Here is a 13,133-nt window from a genome sequence, read left to right as displayed (position 1 = left end):
AAAATAATCATAATGTTTATGAAGCTTAGTAGCTTTATAAAACTTTTCAGTGCGACTTACAAATATACAATGCAACATATAAAAAACAAAATAAGTAAAAATGAAGCACAATATGAGGCAATCAAACCATGAACACAATCTCTCCAGTCCTTAGCATTGGTTTAAACTACGACAGACAGTCCCAAAAAGAAAATACCACCAGTCGCCAACACTCAAACTCATTCTATTCCATTCTCAACTACCTTTTCTGGTTTAAATATAATAATTTTCTGATTATTTTTTTTAAATATCCCTTTAGATATTGTATTAGTCCCCCCCCCTTTCATTCATAATTATTAGTTTAACAAATTCTGAGTTTTGCCTCTGCTTGTGTGGACACTATGTATAAATGTGACCCACTAAGTCCTCCTTAATATGTCCTGTTCCCTAATGTGTCGTCTTCCATCTTACCAAGTTGTGCACTGGTCACAATATTTGGTTTGTACCTTGCTTTGGAAAAGAGCAACATTTGATCTGAAGCGATTCTGAGGCTGTCAGATTTGGTTTAGGGTGCAGACCTGTATCCTGATACTGAAGAACAAAGCAACATGCCTCCCACACTCGCTGTTATGGATATATTTTTTTAAAGTCTCTTTAACAGAAGTACAGTAGATGGATTTTTTCCTGTGCAGACCAATATCCACCAAATTAAGGGGTTTTGTGCTAGATACCCTACTCCACCCCCCAACCAAAAAATGGAATGGGCAATAACTTTGCTATATTTTGGTTGAATTGAGTGATATTTGTAAGCATGGTAGTTCCTTCTGAGGGGATGCATCTTGTCACATTTCAGAAGGGTAGTTGCAGTGGCATAACAACAACAACAACAACAACAACAACAGCAACAGCAGCAGCAACAACAACAACAACAATTTATACCCCACCAATCTGGCTGGGTTTCTCCAGCCACTCTGGGTGGCTTTCAACAGAATATTAAAATACAATAGTCTTTTAAAAATTAAAAGCTTCCCTAAACAGGGCTGCCTTCATAAGGATGGTTTAATATCTCCTCTGTTCTTCTGTTGACAACTTACGTTAAAACAGTTCCCACTTCTCTCATGGTTGCTAACATGCAAACAGGGCTGAAGTTTCTGTATTTGTTTTATCCAACTTTGTCCTCACAAGTGTCTAGTACTGTGTAACACCCCCCCCCCCCACAGATTGGCACACAGTGCTAACTGGCTGCTATTCACATGCAACGTGCCCTTTAGTTCTAGGTTTCTTGTGCTCTGCTCAGTTCCCTATCACCTCTTTCTTTTTAAGGACTTGGGCGAATACATTTTTATTGTGCTTTTCCCCAAGCTGATGAACTTACATCGTTTTCTTTTAACAGCTATATCTCCATTGTGCCACAACCTGTTTGCACTCTTTGACGAACACACAAAGCTGTGGTATGCCCCGAATCATGTCTTCCAAATAGATGACAAAACTGTACTCCGAGTACATTATCGCATGAGGTACATGTAACAAGACTTTTATTCCATTGTTAAATCTTTTCAAATACCTGTGACTTTCTGTAGAATATGGTATTTAATTCAGTTTACTTTAAAATGCAACCAGCCCTCAGACTATAGCCTTGGATATCTCTTTCCAAGAGTCTGACTTGAAAGGTTTGAAAAGGTTTTAGTCTTACTGGTTATGACACAAAATGATTTTATTGTAACTTTTGTTATTTGATTGTTGCTTTGAATTTCCAGGGGTGTTGAGAGAAGATTAGGTATAAGTTCAATGAATAACTAAACCATGCATAAAGTCATAATTATTTGGTTTGATGTAGTCTTACAATTAGGGTTGCCATATTTCAAACACTGGCAATCTGGACAGAGCTTCCCTCCCCCTAGTTGTTCAGCTTTTTTTTTGCAAAATCACTTTAAAAAATGCTGTTTTTGAACTATTTTTTATGAAAAATGGCACTGCTGACATACACCCGAATTTTCATGGACATTCTGCCGATTTCCACTCAGACACTGCTGCCAACCTCGGTATTCTGGATATGTCCGGAAAATTCCGGATGTATGTCAACCCTTACTATAGGAGGATCTGAACTTCTTATAGTTTCTGTGTCTAAGAATTTAAACTTATATGAACTGTGGGTTTCTTGAAACGTGGTCTTCGAGGTAACGTTGATCTCTGACTGCCTTTGGAAAAATTGTTATGGCATTTTGTAGCCTGCAAGAGTGTATTCTTTGAACCCTGGCGGGGTTGTCCTATTTAGCACAAAGAGAAATTGGCTACAGTCCAAAAAACAGCAAAGTAAAAACAGATGCAAGATTGTGTATGTGTTAAGGAACAAAAAAGCAAATTAATGGCTGCTTTCTCATATTCATTTCCACACACCCTTTTTAGGATGGTTTGTATTTCCAGGCTACATAAAGTAAAGCAATCAGATGGATGAGAAGGTATACCTGCTGATCTGATGGAGATGTAGCCATTCCCAGACTCATGCATCATTTTTTACCTAAAAGGCGTGTGAGTGTGTGTGTGTGTGTGTGTGTGTGTGTGTGTATATATAAAATGTATACACACACACATGGTCTAATTTTCTAGCTTTTAATTCCTGAGCATACATATTATACCACCCACCTCCCAGCTCTAATTCAGTTGATCTTTATCATCAGAATCCTCCTTTATTACTTACAATTCACAAAACCTAAAGCCACCTAGTAAGTTCATGGGGAGGATTTGAACTGTGGACTTTCCAGTATACAGCTCACTCTTGCCCACTCTGCTCCAGAGATCCATGCGAACAGGATAGCACCACCTGTTTATCAGAATGCTCTTTTAAATTTACTCTGTTTTCATCGCTTCAGTGACAGTATTGTTAGTGGCACAATTAAACTAAACAGTACTGTACCAGATATTAAATTAAATATGGTAAATTGAATTCACTCCCCCCCCCCACAAGGTCACAAACCTATTGGGTGGAGTTTAATGTTCTGTTTTGCCCAACCTTGTGTGGTCATTACTCTGAGTGATACTGGTGCCTAGCAGGAAGTAGTTGCTGGGATTAAGTCACGTTAAGGGGAAATTCTGTGTTAAGAAGGTTATACGGCCATCACTGGCTTGGGCTGCACAATGAGTTTGGGGGGCTTGGGAGGGAGCAGTATAAGGGACTAGGTACATCAGCTGCAGATGGCTTTGCTAATCTTAAATTAGCAGCCTCAACTTGAGTGGTTATGAGTGAATTGCCATTCCTATTAGCTGAATGTTATTTTTGTTCACCAGGTTCTATTTTGGTATTTGCTGAGTCCTTATTTTCCAGTCTTATATTAAAAAGGTTAAATTTTGCACATGAGCTCACATAGTTTCCTTAAGTCCCACTCTTTACTTCCTCAAGGTTTTACTTTACTAATTGGCATGGGACAAACGAAAGCGAACCCCCGGTCTGGCGACATTCTCCAAAGAAATCTAAGAGTGCTTATGAGAAGAAACTAGCACAAGAAGGAACACCTCTACTTGATGCAAGTTCACTAGAATATATCTTTGCACAGGTAAGTTAGAGGGTGATTTTATGTTTGGTGGTATAGCAGCAGCATCCTTTTTTAAAAAAAAATCAGTACAATTTTGTATTTGTTTCTTCAGGAGGGGGTGGGCCTCATGATCATGTTCATGACCTGATCGATTATTTTTAAAATGTATAAAATGTATATATCCATATAAAATCCAGTTTAAGTTCTCCGTTCGTACACTGTCTAAATGCAGTAGTGGTTAGTGAAGTGGTGTGAGCCACTGGTGGGCCACTGGTGCTTGCCAAGGGTAAGGGCACATGGAGCTTGGCCCAGTGTTGTGCATGGCAGTGGAGCCAATCTGATGCTTCCCACCTCTACATGCTGCACATTGAGCTCCCTGCACCTTGCCTCTCAGTAAGTGACTCACTGTATTGGGAAGCAGGGGGAGCCATATTGCTCCACCCACACCACTGGCCGCTACTGACTAAATGTTAAAAAATGCTTTTTTAATAGATTCATTTTAATTTTATATTTCTTTAGATGCACATCTGCAGAAAAGTTACCTATAGATAATGCAATATAAGTAAATTAGGTTTGTGAACCTTTTCGCATCGTACACCTGAGCCTCTTGATCCTATATGTGTTAACTATTTATTTTTTGTCGTGAAGAAGTGGCCTTGCCCGCTTGCTGATTCCAGCTTTAAAATGTTTCACATAGTTTTCTTCATGGGTTTCTGGTGGTTGAAATGATATAGCCATGCCTTTAGCTAAAAACAAGTTTCTCCCGCTTTCTGATTAGGGACAAAATGATTTGATAAGATGCTTTGCACCTGTTCGGGATCCAAAAAATGACCAGGAGATTAATGAAATTGAAAATGAGTGTCTGGGGATGGCTGTGCTTGCAATCTCACACTATGCACTTAAAAAAGACCTGAAGTTGCCAGATGTTTCCAGAGACTTCAGGTGAGTCGGAATTGTTATTTTTAAAAAGTTTTTATGAAGTTGAAGGCATTCATTGTACAAATGTGCCATAGTGGGTCCTGAACCTTTATTGGTGTGAACTATAATGACTTAAGTTGTCACTGAACTCAAAGCATGTTAATGGTGTGTCTCTCAGGAGTTGATGTGATTGAATTCTTGCCTTCTCCCCTCAGAATCCCAGACACAATTCCACACCACTCAGTTGTCTCCTGTTGTTTGCAAAGCAACAGTATGTGCCTGTGTTGTCGTGTTGATATTGCATGACTACAAGAGAGTAGTTTAGCCAGTTCAGCCTGGTCTCAACTGTACCAATCAAGTAGCACATTTCTGCAGTTACCAGAAGCATTACCTTCTCCCTTTAGCTCCATTTATTTCACTGTTCCTTATTACTGTTGTCCAGAACACTACTTTTATTAGCTAGTCATGACTAATATGGTAGCAGTTGGGGCCAGGTAAACTCTCTGACTTGTTCTTAAGAGCTCCTTTATGTCCCCGGAAGCATTAGCCTTGGTCAGGGGAAGGTGTTCAGTGGCTGTTCCATCTGGACATGTGATTCGGGAAGGTCGTCTGTCTCTTGCTCGGCACATTTTGTGTAGAGTGTGGCAGGTGACCAAGCTATCTGGTTCTTAATTGTATTTTTATTGCTGCTGATCTTTATTGCTAAGAGCCATAGACTACCACAATTCAATACATAAAGAAATAGAATCGAATATACTTCATCAAACAAAACATATATTCCATCAAGTCTGCAGTAACCATCAGACCTGAGCAATAAACTGCAATACAATATAAGAAGCGATACAAATATAACTAAAAATAATATGAATATTCAGTGCAGTGATTGTGCTGTCTTCCATCTTCAACCACAAATCCACACACACAGACTGCAGACCTCCTGCTGATTTGAATAAATCTTGTCAAACACTGATGGTCTTCAGATCACAATTTGGGAATGCCTACTGTAGATCAAGGTTTCCCAACCAGCTGTTTTTGGACTACAGTTCCCATTATCGCTGACCACTAGGGCCCTGCAATGTAGGTATGATGGGAGTTGTAGTCCCAAAACAGCTGGAGACCCAAGTTTTGGAAACCATGCTGTCAGTGGTGGACACATCAAAGGATATCAACCCTCTGTTTCAAGGAGAGGTTTCTGAGCTGGAAGGGGAATAAATTGAACCACATATCTTTACATACATTGCACTCAAAAACAACAAATATGCTTTTATGTGTTTACGTATATGTATTCAGTATTTTTATCTGATATTTTGAAGGATTTTTTGTTTCTCTATACATTGTTTTTCATGAAATATCCCCTTGGGCAGCTTAGAATAAATGAAACATTGACAGAAACAATGAATATGCATCTCTTCCCCACCCCTTCCCAGCTATAAACGGTATATTCCCGAAAGCCTGAGCAAGACCATAAGACAGAGGAACTTCTTAACCAGAACACGGATAAACAACGTTTTCAAGGATTTCCTTAAGGAATTTAACAAGAAGACCATTTGCGACAGCAGCGTTTCTCCACATGATCTGAAGGTGAAATACTTGGCGACATTGGAAACGTTAACGCAACATTTTGGTGCAGAAATACTCGAGACTGCCTCGTTGTTGATTTCATCAGAGAACGAGAAGATCTTTGACACGGGTTACTCCGAGATCATCCCATGTTATCAAGTGATGGTAACAGGCAATAATGGAATCCAGTGGCGGCTGAAACCAATTGTAAGTATCCTGATGGGCATAAGTGCCAGTTCCATTGCCTAGCTAAAAGTCCTTGCGCTAGAGGAATTGTTTCGTTGCATTTCACCTATTTATTTAAATAATATCTGTACAGCATTGTTAATTTCAGAAACTGCTATAATCAGGAATCTCATAGGTAAACCACCCAGCCTCTGAGGTCATGAAAGTTGCAGCCAGTCAGTAGCTATGGCTTAGATGTGTTTACTTATTTATAAACACACTTTGTACTGGTAGAAGTGTCTTCCTAAATAAGGTTTCATTAGAGCAAGACTGTACAACAGAAGGAAGTTCAAACAATGGACAGAGATCTTTTCAGTTATAGGACTTTTGAACTCTTTGTTTTATGGGAGTGAGATGATCAAGAATGAATGAAGGAGCAGGTGTTTGCATTGCAAACCTGCCCATATCATGGTTCAATACTAATGGGAAGTCTTGCACTTCTAAAGCCTCATTTGGGGCTCATTCCACTTGCCACACCATTTTCTCCTGGGAAAACCCAGTGTTTTACTGTTGAATCGGAACCAACGGTTTTTCTGCAGATTGATGTTTGTTCCGATTTAGTGGTAAACAGTGGGTTTTCCTTGGGACAAATGAAAAACTGCTTGGACCCATGCTTTCTCGTTATGGGACAAGCACTGTAATTCAGTTATAATTGAAGAAATATAAAACTGCCTTTTTGTAAGCCAACACAATTGCCTACAATTAATTTGATTTCACTTTTATCATTCAGTGTTCTTTTATGTCTTTTCTGTGCAAGCACATGGCACAACACACAGTTCCAGAACTGTTCAGGTTCAGGGTTCTGCCCCTTTCTTTCTGCCCCTAATCTACATGTGTTTATGTCACACAGGTTACACAGAACGAGAGAGAGAAACACAAAACAAAGAGGAAAAGATCAGATGGCAAAGCCAAGAAAAACGAAGAAAAAAGTAAGAGAGAAGAATGGAATAGTTTTTGTTACTTTCCTGAAATTACTCACCTTGTGATCAAGGAATCCACGGTCTGCATTTACAAGCAAGATAACAGAAGGATGGTAAGAGCTCTAGATCCTGTGCAAATGATAACAAAATTACCATTCCTGAATTCTATGCCCTTTGGTAGAAAATCAAGTGTTGCACTAAGGAGGTTATTCTATCAGTATAAATTATTAACAAGAGAATTTTAGCATGTGACAAGGCTCCTCTTACCCTTTTTGCAGTAGCCTGCTGAACCTTATTTGAAATTGGAACTTTGTCCTATTTACACTGTCATCAAAGGACTGGAAAATACATGAGACTCGTCTAGCTCATATATATGTGTGTGTGTGATCATCCAAACCACTTGCGCAAGGTGTTGCAAAAGTACTGACAGAAACCCAACTGTGTATTGCTAATTAAGGTAGCAATCTATCCTATGCAAATTGTTTGATTATGCATACAATATCTGCTTCCCATTACTGGGACGCTGTGTCTGAGGTACAGTAGATCTGAATCCAGAGAAGGCTGAACATTTTTGTAGGGAAATGCCAAGATCTAGAGGAGGTGTTTCCTTTTTAATGGGTCTTCAGTTTATCCCCCTCAGAGCAGGTGCTATGGATTTAAGCTGAAGATCCTTTTAACTAACTAACTAACTAACTAACTAACTAAATTCCTCTCAAGTCCACTGTGTGTGATAGATACACATTTTACAACCTTCAAAATCCTAAGCAAACAAATGGATTCCTGAATGTTGATTACTCTTGTTTCTTAATTGAAGAGGAATAATTCTTCATGAAATTACTTTTCTGCTCTAGGAATTCAAGCTGTCTTCGTGTGAGGAAGCTTTGTCATTTGCCGCTTTGATAGATGGGTATTTCAGGCTTACTGCAGATGCCCATCATTATCTCTGCACTGATGTCGCGCCGCCCTTGATAAAACACAACATTAAAAATGGCTGCCATGGTCCAATATGGTTAGTTGATATCCTTCAAATACTATACTTTGTAAAGTTTTGTTCACATAAACAACATGCACGTTATTTCTCGCCAATGCTACTTTGGACTCTGCAGAATAATTAAAACCCAAAGTAAATGGTTACATTGAAGTGAAGGAACTGATAACAGCTTCAGCTGCTAAAGTTGTTCTTAAAGTATTCCCTTCCCACATTCAGTGCCACTGGTTAACTTAATAATAATATGAACATCTAGAGAAGATACCTCCATATGGTGGTACTTTTGAATGAGCATGGTATTCTTGGTTGTGGAATGCTTTCTATGTGTTTAATAAGGATTTTGCAACTTGTGGGAACTGTATCTAAATAAAAGATAGTAGTAGTAGATTGTCTGTTCCTCTTTTTGAAACGACTTACCTCTTGGATACTTTGTTCAGTAATCTTAAAAAGGTTTTTAAAAAAACCAAATGTTAAGAAATATGAGTCACAGTCCAAAATTAGAACCTGCTCTTAAACTGCTGTCTACAGAATCTCCAAACTTTTAAGGTCATGAAAACTGAACTTCACATTCTGAATTTCTCACTCTTATTCTTATTTGGAATTCCTGATGGCCCCTACCTGAAATGTCTATTCTGTGGTTATCCCATATTTTTTAAAAAATTGGCTCAGTTTTGCTACATGACAGACTTGCTTTCAAGAGGCTTTTGAGTATAACTGCTCATTTTTGAACACTTCCAGCACAGATTATGCGATCAACAAGCTGAAGCAAGAAGGAAATGAGGAGGGGATGTATGTCCTGAGGTGGAGCTGTACAGATTTCCATAACATCCTCATGACTGTTATATGTAGTGAATACTCACAGGTACGATAAGAGTTATCATTTATATGCCCAATAGCTTTAGCTGTAAAGACTGTACTTTGATCTATAAAAAATAATTTATGGATTTAGGATTGAGAAAAGTCTTGCCTTTGCTGGTTTTATATGCTCATGAGACTCCAGCACAAGTGTGACATTTTGTTCCCACTTATTTCTGAGAGAGCCTGCAAGCTGAAACTAGCTGAGTCTATTTCTGAATGTGACAAATTTAAGCAGACTCCATACTATGTACCTTTCTACTATCTGGAAGGTAAACTAGAGACAGGGAGTGGTTGATTAAATAATAAGGTGTGGCAGTCCCTTCTCATCTGTAGTATTTCTACTACCAGTTGGAGTGTGATCTATGTGTAGTTAAAGTATTAATCTGAAATTTTGGTACCAAGGAGTTCTGAAATCATCTGTCATTGTACCTCTCTGATTGACATGGCACTGTTAACTGATCAACTTACATTGGATGGCAAAGCTATTGATGACATTGTTCCAGATTCTGGCTGAGAAAATACATGTGATGTTTCCTCTCATTATCATACATGTGATGAATCATCCAGGACTCCTTTGTTGTGTCACAAGATAGGATGAAAATGCTTCATCAAATGCTTGATAAACAAACCTCTAGTATGATTTCACTGCATTTACTGGAATCTCCTCAGGAATACATTTAGACCTAATTATTATCTCCATGTTACTTGGGTTTACTTGATGATGATTTATTCTGTCTCCCTTCCTTTCCCACAGCAAATGCTGACCCCTTCAAAACAGTACAAGAACTTCCAGATTGAAATGACTAAAGATGGATGTCGTTTACATGGATCTGATCGGTTATTTCTATCTCTGAAGGAGTTGATGGACCATTTAAAAGGACAGATGCTTAGGACAGACAATATAGTCTTCACACTAAAGAAGTGCTGTCAGCCAAAGCCAAGAGGTAGAGTCTTGAAGGGGGTCTTTCTGTAAAGATACTTTACAGACGTTTATTTCTTACAGAAAATCTTTAACTTCAACTTGTGTTTCTCATAGAAAAAGTCCGTATCTCATATAAGCTTTCTGTGTTTTAATCAGGGCAATGCTGAAGAGTATGTTCAGCATATTTTTTACCTACTACAGTAATACGCCAGTGCTGGCTAATTGCCACTGTTCTGGAAACATCACATGAAATGGCAAATCTATTTGAAGTGTTTTAGTGAACGGTTTTTGTATTTCCAGAAATCTCCAATTTGCTGGTGGCGACAAAGAAATCCCTAGAATGGCAACCAGTCTGCCCATTAGGACAGCTGAGCTTCCACCGAATCCTTAAAGAAGAAATAATACAAGTAAGTGATCATGACATTTAAACATTTTGTGTTTTATTACTCTTTGATAAATATTAATACCAATGTCTAAGAAAATGGAGGAAAACACTGATCACCTTATCCCAACCTCTGTTGAAATCAGTCGTAAATGTTCAGATTACAATGCACCTTCATGTTTCTGTGGTAACAAAAAGGTTAATTTCCGCCTTCTTAAAATTCCTGCAAGTTATTGTATGCACTGCTATTAATCTGTTGCAAAAAGGATATTCTAATCTATTTTTGGAGAGGGAGCTATGAGTCAAGCTGTTTTTAGGTGAAAGGTTACTCAGATCAGTTTGTTTTAAAGAGGAAGACTTCCTTAATGAGAAACGCTTACCACACATGATTCTGTAAAGCATAAAGTAACTTTACTGCAATTTGCAGAACACTCTTGTGACTCCAGAATTCATTTGAGTACAAATAACTTATTATCAAACCTGTCCCATCAAACTGACTTGCAGCCTGAAGAAAAGATAGCAACCCAACTGGAATTACTTTTTAGGATTTCAAAATAATTGCATTCATATCTTGTCCTTGCAACTATACTTTAGGGTGAACACCTTGGCAGAGGAACAAGAACGCAGATTTACTCTGGGGTCCTTAGGTATAAGGAAGATGAGAGCTATCAGGCTGAAAAGGCGATGAGGGTTCTCCTGAAAGTCTTGGACCCCACTCACAGGCACTTTTCTCTGGTATGTTTCACTTTATGAAATGGCTGCTGTCACTGCTGCTAAGTTTTTATAGGCAGTCTGGAATGCAAGACTATAAATGATTGTCAACCCTTTTTGAAATTACGGTTTATAACCTGGGTGGGAGGTCATACAATTGTTTCTGAAGCCACATCAATGCATATTTCCACTTGGGAAGAGATAAAATACCCATTTATTAAAGGTATTTGTTGAACTGAAACTAGTCTCTGTGTGTGTGAAAGATCTGTCTCATGTTCCCAGTTAGGAATGGGGTGTCCCAAATTTCCGTTAGTAACTGACATATTTTATCAGGAAATCTTTCTTTCTTGCCTGGAGGGGAAGATGTGTGTTGCATAGGAGTTTCTCATTTCCTGCGTGTCATTATAGGGTAGAAACAGGTGCTGCATCTTAAGATACTGCTCCTCTAATGGTGCAGACCAGCAAGTGCTTCTTGGACTGCACATCACTGGAGCTTTAGAAATGCAGCAGAATGCTTCCCTTTATAAGTCATTAGAAACTGGCAACCTGTGTTTCTGCTACAGCCATATGAATCACTCCAGGATCTTTCTGTGGCTGCAGGACTTTACATAAAACCTGTTACCTGGGCTGTTGTAATTGGCAAGGGGAATTTTGCTCATGGATAATAACAAACTCAAGCAGTAGTTTAAACATAAGCGCATCACTGAACTTGGTATCTGAAGCAGTGTGCATGCACACGAAAGCTCATACCAAGCTCATACTTGGTATCTGAAGCTCATACTTGGTATCTGAAGAAGTGTGCATGCACACAAAAGCTCATACCAAGAACTAACTTAGTTGGTCTTTAAGGTGCTACTGGAAGGAATTTTTTTATTTTGTTTTCACTGAACTTGGCTATTGTTTAGGCACTGGCTGTCTGTAGACTTTTACTGTTGCTTCTTCTTTTCATAGTTTCGTTGATCTAAAATCTCTGCTCTGTCACCCTGTGTGTGTAATAGGCATTTTTTGAGACCGCAAGCATGATGAGGCAGATCTCCCACAAACACATCGTCCTCCTCCATGGAGTTTGTGTCCGTGATGTGGAAAGTAAGTGAAATCTTTTGAGTACTGCTTTTCAAAACGAAGTGGTAGTTGAATTCCTCATCTTAAAATGACACCTCTCTCTCTCTCTCTATTTAAATAAAAAAATCAGTCTGGTGATGCATATGCTTCTAAGTTAAACCTGCCTGAAATATGCCTTGCCTGCAATTTCCCTCTCAATTAAAAATGCATTAAAGAGATTGAAGTATTTGTGCTCTTCGTACACCACTAATTTTTTTCCTGTGCTTGTTGCAGACATTATGGTAGAAGAGTTTGTTGAATTTGGACCTCTGGATCTCTTCATGCACCGCAAGAGCGATCTGCTTACTACTCCTTGGAAATTCAAAGTAGCAAAGCAATTGGCAAGTGCATTGAGCTACCTGGTAAGTCCCAGATGTCATCTACTGATAGCAATTCTTTCTGCAAGTCTTCCATATCACAAAATGCAACTTGCATTGGCTATGCATTCTGATAAGCCAGTTATGCACACATAGGCTCAGTCAGTCTTGAAGTGAGTGGAAGCTTGCCTTCCGTGAACTTCAGTAGTGTTTTGTGAACTGTTGTTCTAAGCACGTTTTTCAGTTTATTAAAAAATGTTTTCAGTGCATTTGGATGCCATCGTATTAACACGCCAATTTTATGACATTCTCTTATAAATGCAGGAGGACAAAGATCTAGTTCACGGAAACGTTTGCACAAAAAATATACTCTTGGCAAGGGAAGGAATTGACAATGAATATGGACCTTTCATAAAACTGAGCGACCCAGGAATTCCAATAACAGTGCTGTCTAGAAAAGGTATTCTTTTAGAAAATAGTTTTTATCAGAATTGTAAAGAAAACAACCTTACTTGTTATTGCCTGTATCATGCATCTGTATCTGTGTATCAGTGTGTATGTCTAGGGTGTGTTGGCACTAATTTTCCAAAGAGATGCACTGAGAATAGCTGGCATTGTCCATATCGCAACTAAAGCATCCATGACAGATGGCCATTCAACTTCTGCTTAAAAAGTCGAACTGCCCTTAATGTTATAATTGGGTTAATATTAGAAGGACTAAT

At 38.7% G+C, this 13,133-nt stretch overlaps 1 protein-coding gene across 2 annotated transcripts in view; it reads left to right on the top strand.

Moving 5' to 3' along the window:
• The window catches only part of JAK1 (Janus kinase 1), a 37,790-nt gene that overhangs the window by 12,790 nt on the left and 11,867 nt on the right, over positions 1-13,133 (top strand). For both annotated transcript variants that reach the window (XR_013840291.1, XM_079981987.1), the window contains exons 4-16: positions 1,373-1,496; positions 3,377-3,530; positions 4,288-4,451; positions 5,855-6,194; positions 7,063-7,245; positions 7,984-8,141; positions 8,859-8,982; positions 9,733-9,922; positions 10,201-10,307; positions 10,877-11,017; positions 11,992-12,079; positions 12,329-12,456; positions 12,736-12,871. Coding sequence is in view for 1 of the 2 variants with exons in the window: in XM_079981987.1 (XP_079838113.1) it covers positions 1,373-1,496; positions 3,377-3,530; positions 4,288-4,451; positions 5,855-6,194; positions 7,063-7,245; positions 7,984-8,141; positions 8,859-8,982; positions 9,733-9,922; positions 10,201-10,307; positions 10,877-11,017; positions 11,992-12,079; positions 12,329-12,456; positions 12,736-12,871 (2,037 nt within the window). In the remaining variant the exon portion in view is untranslated. The remainder of the gene's footprint in view (positions 1-1,372; positions 1,497-3,376; positions 3,531-4,287; positions 4,452-5,854; positions 6,195-7,062; positions 7,246-7,983; positions 8,142-8,858; positions 8,983-9,732; positions 9,923-10,200; positions 10,308-10,876; positions 11,018-11,991; positions 12,080-12,328; positions 12,457-12,735; positions 12,872-13,133) is intronic.

This window comes from Podarcis cretensis (assembly GCF_951804945.1).
Source record: "Podarcis cretensis genome assembly, chromosome: 6".
Taxonomy (NCBI): domain Eukaryota; kingdom Metazoa; phylum Chordata; class Lepidosauria; order Squamata; family Lacertidae; genus Podarcis; species Podarcis cretensis.
This window is presented reverse-complemented; position numbering and strand designations above follow the sequence as displayed.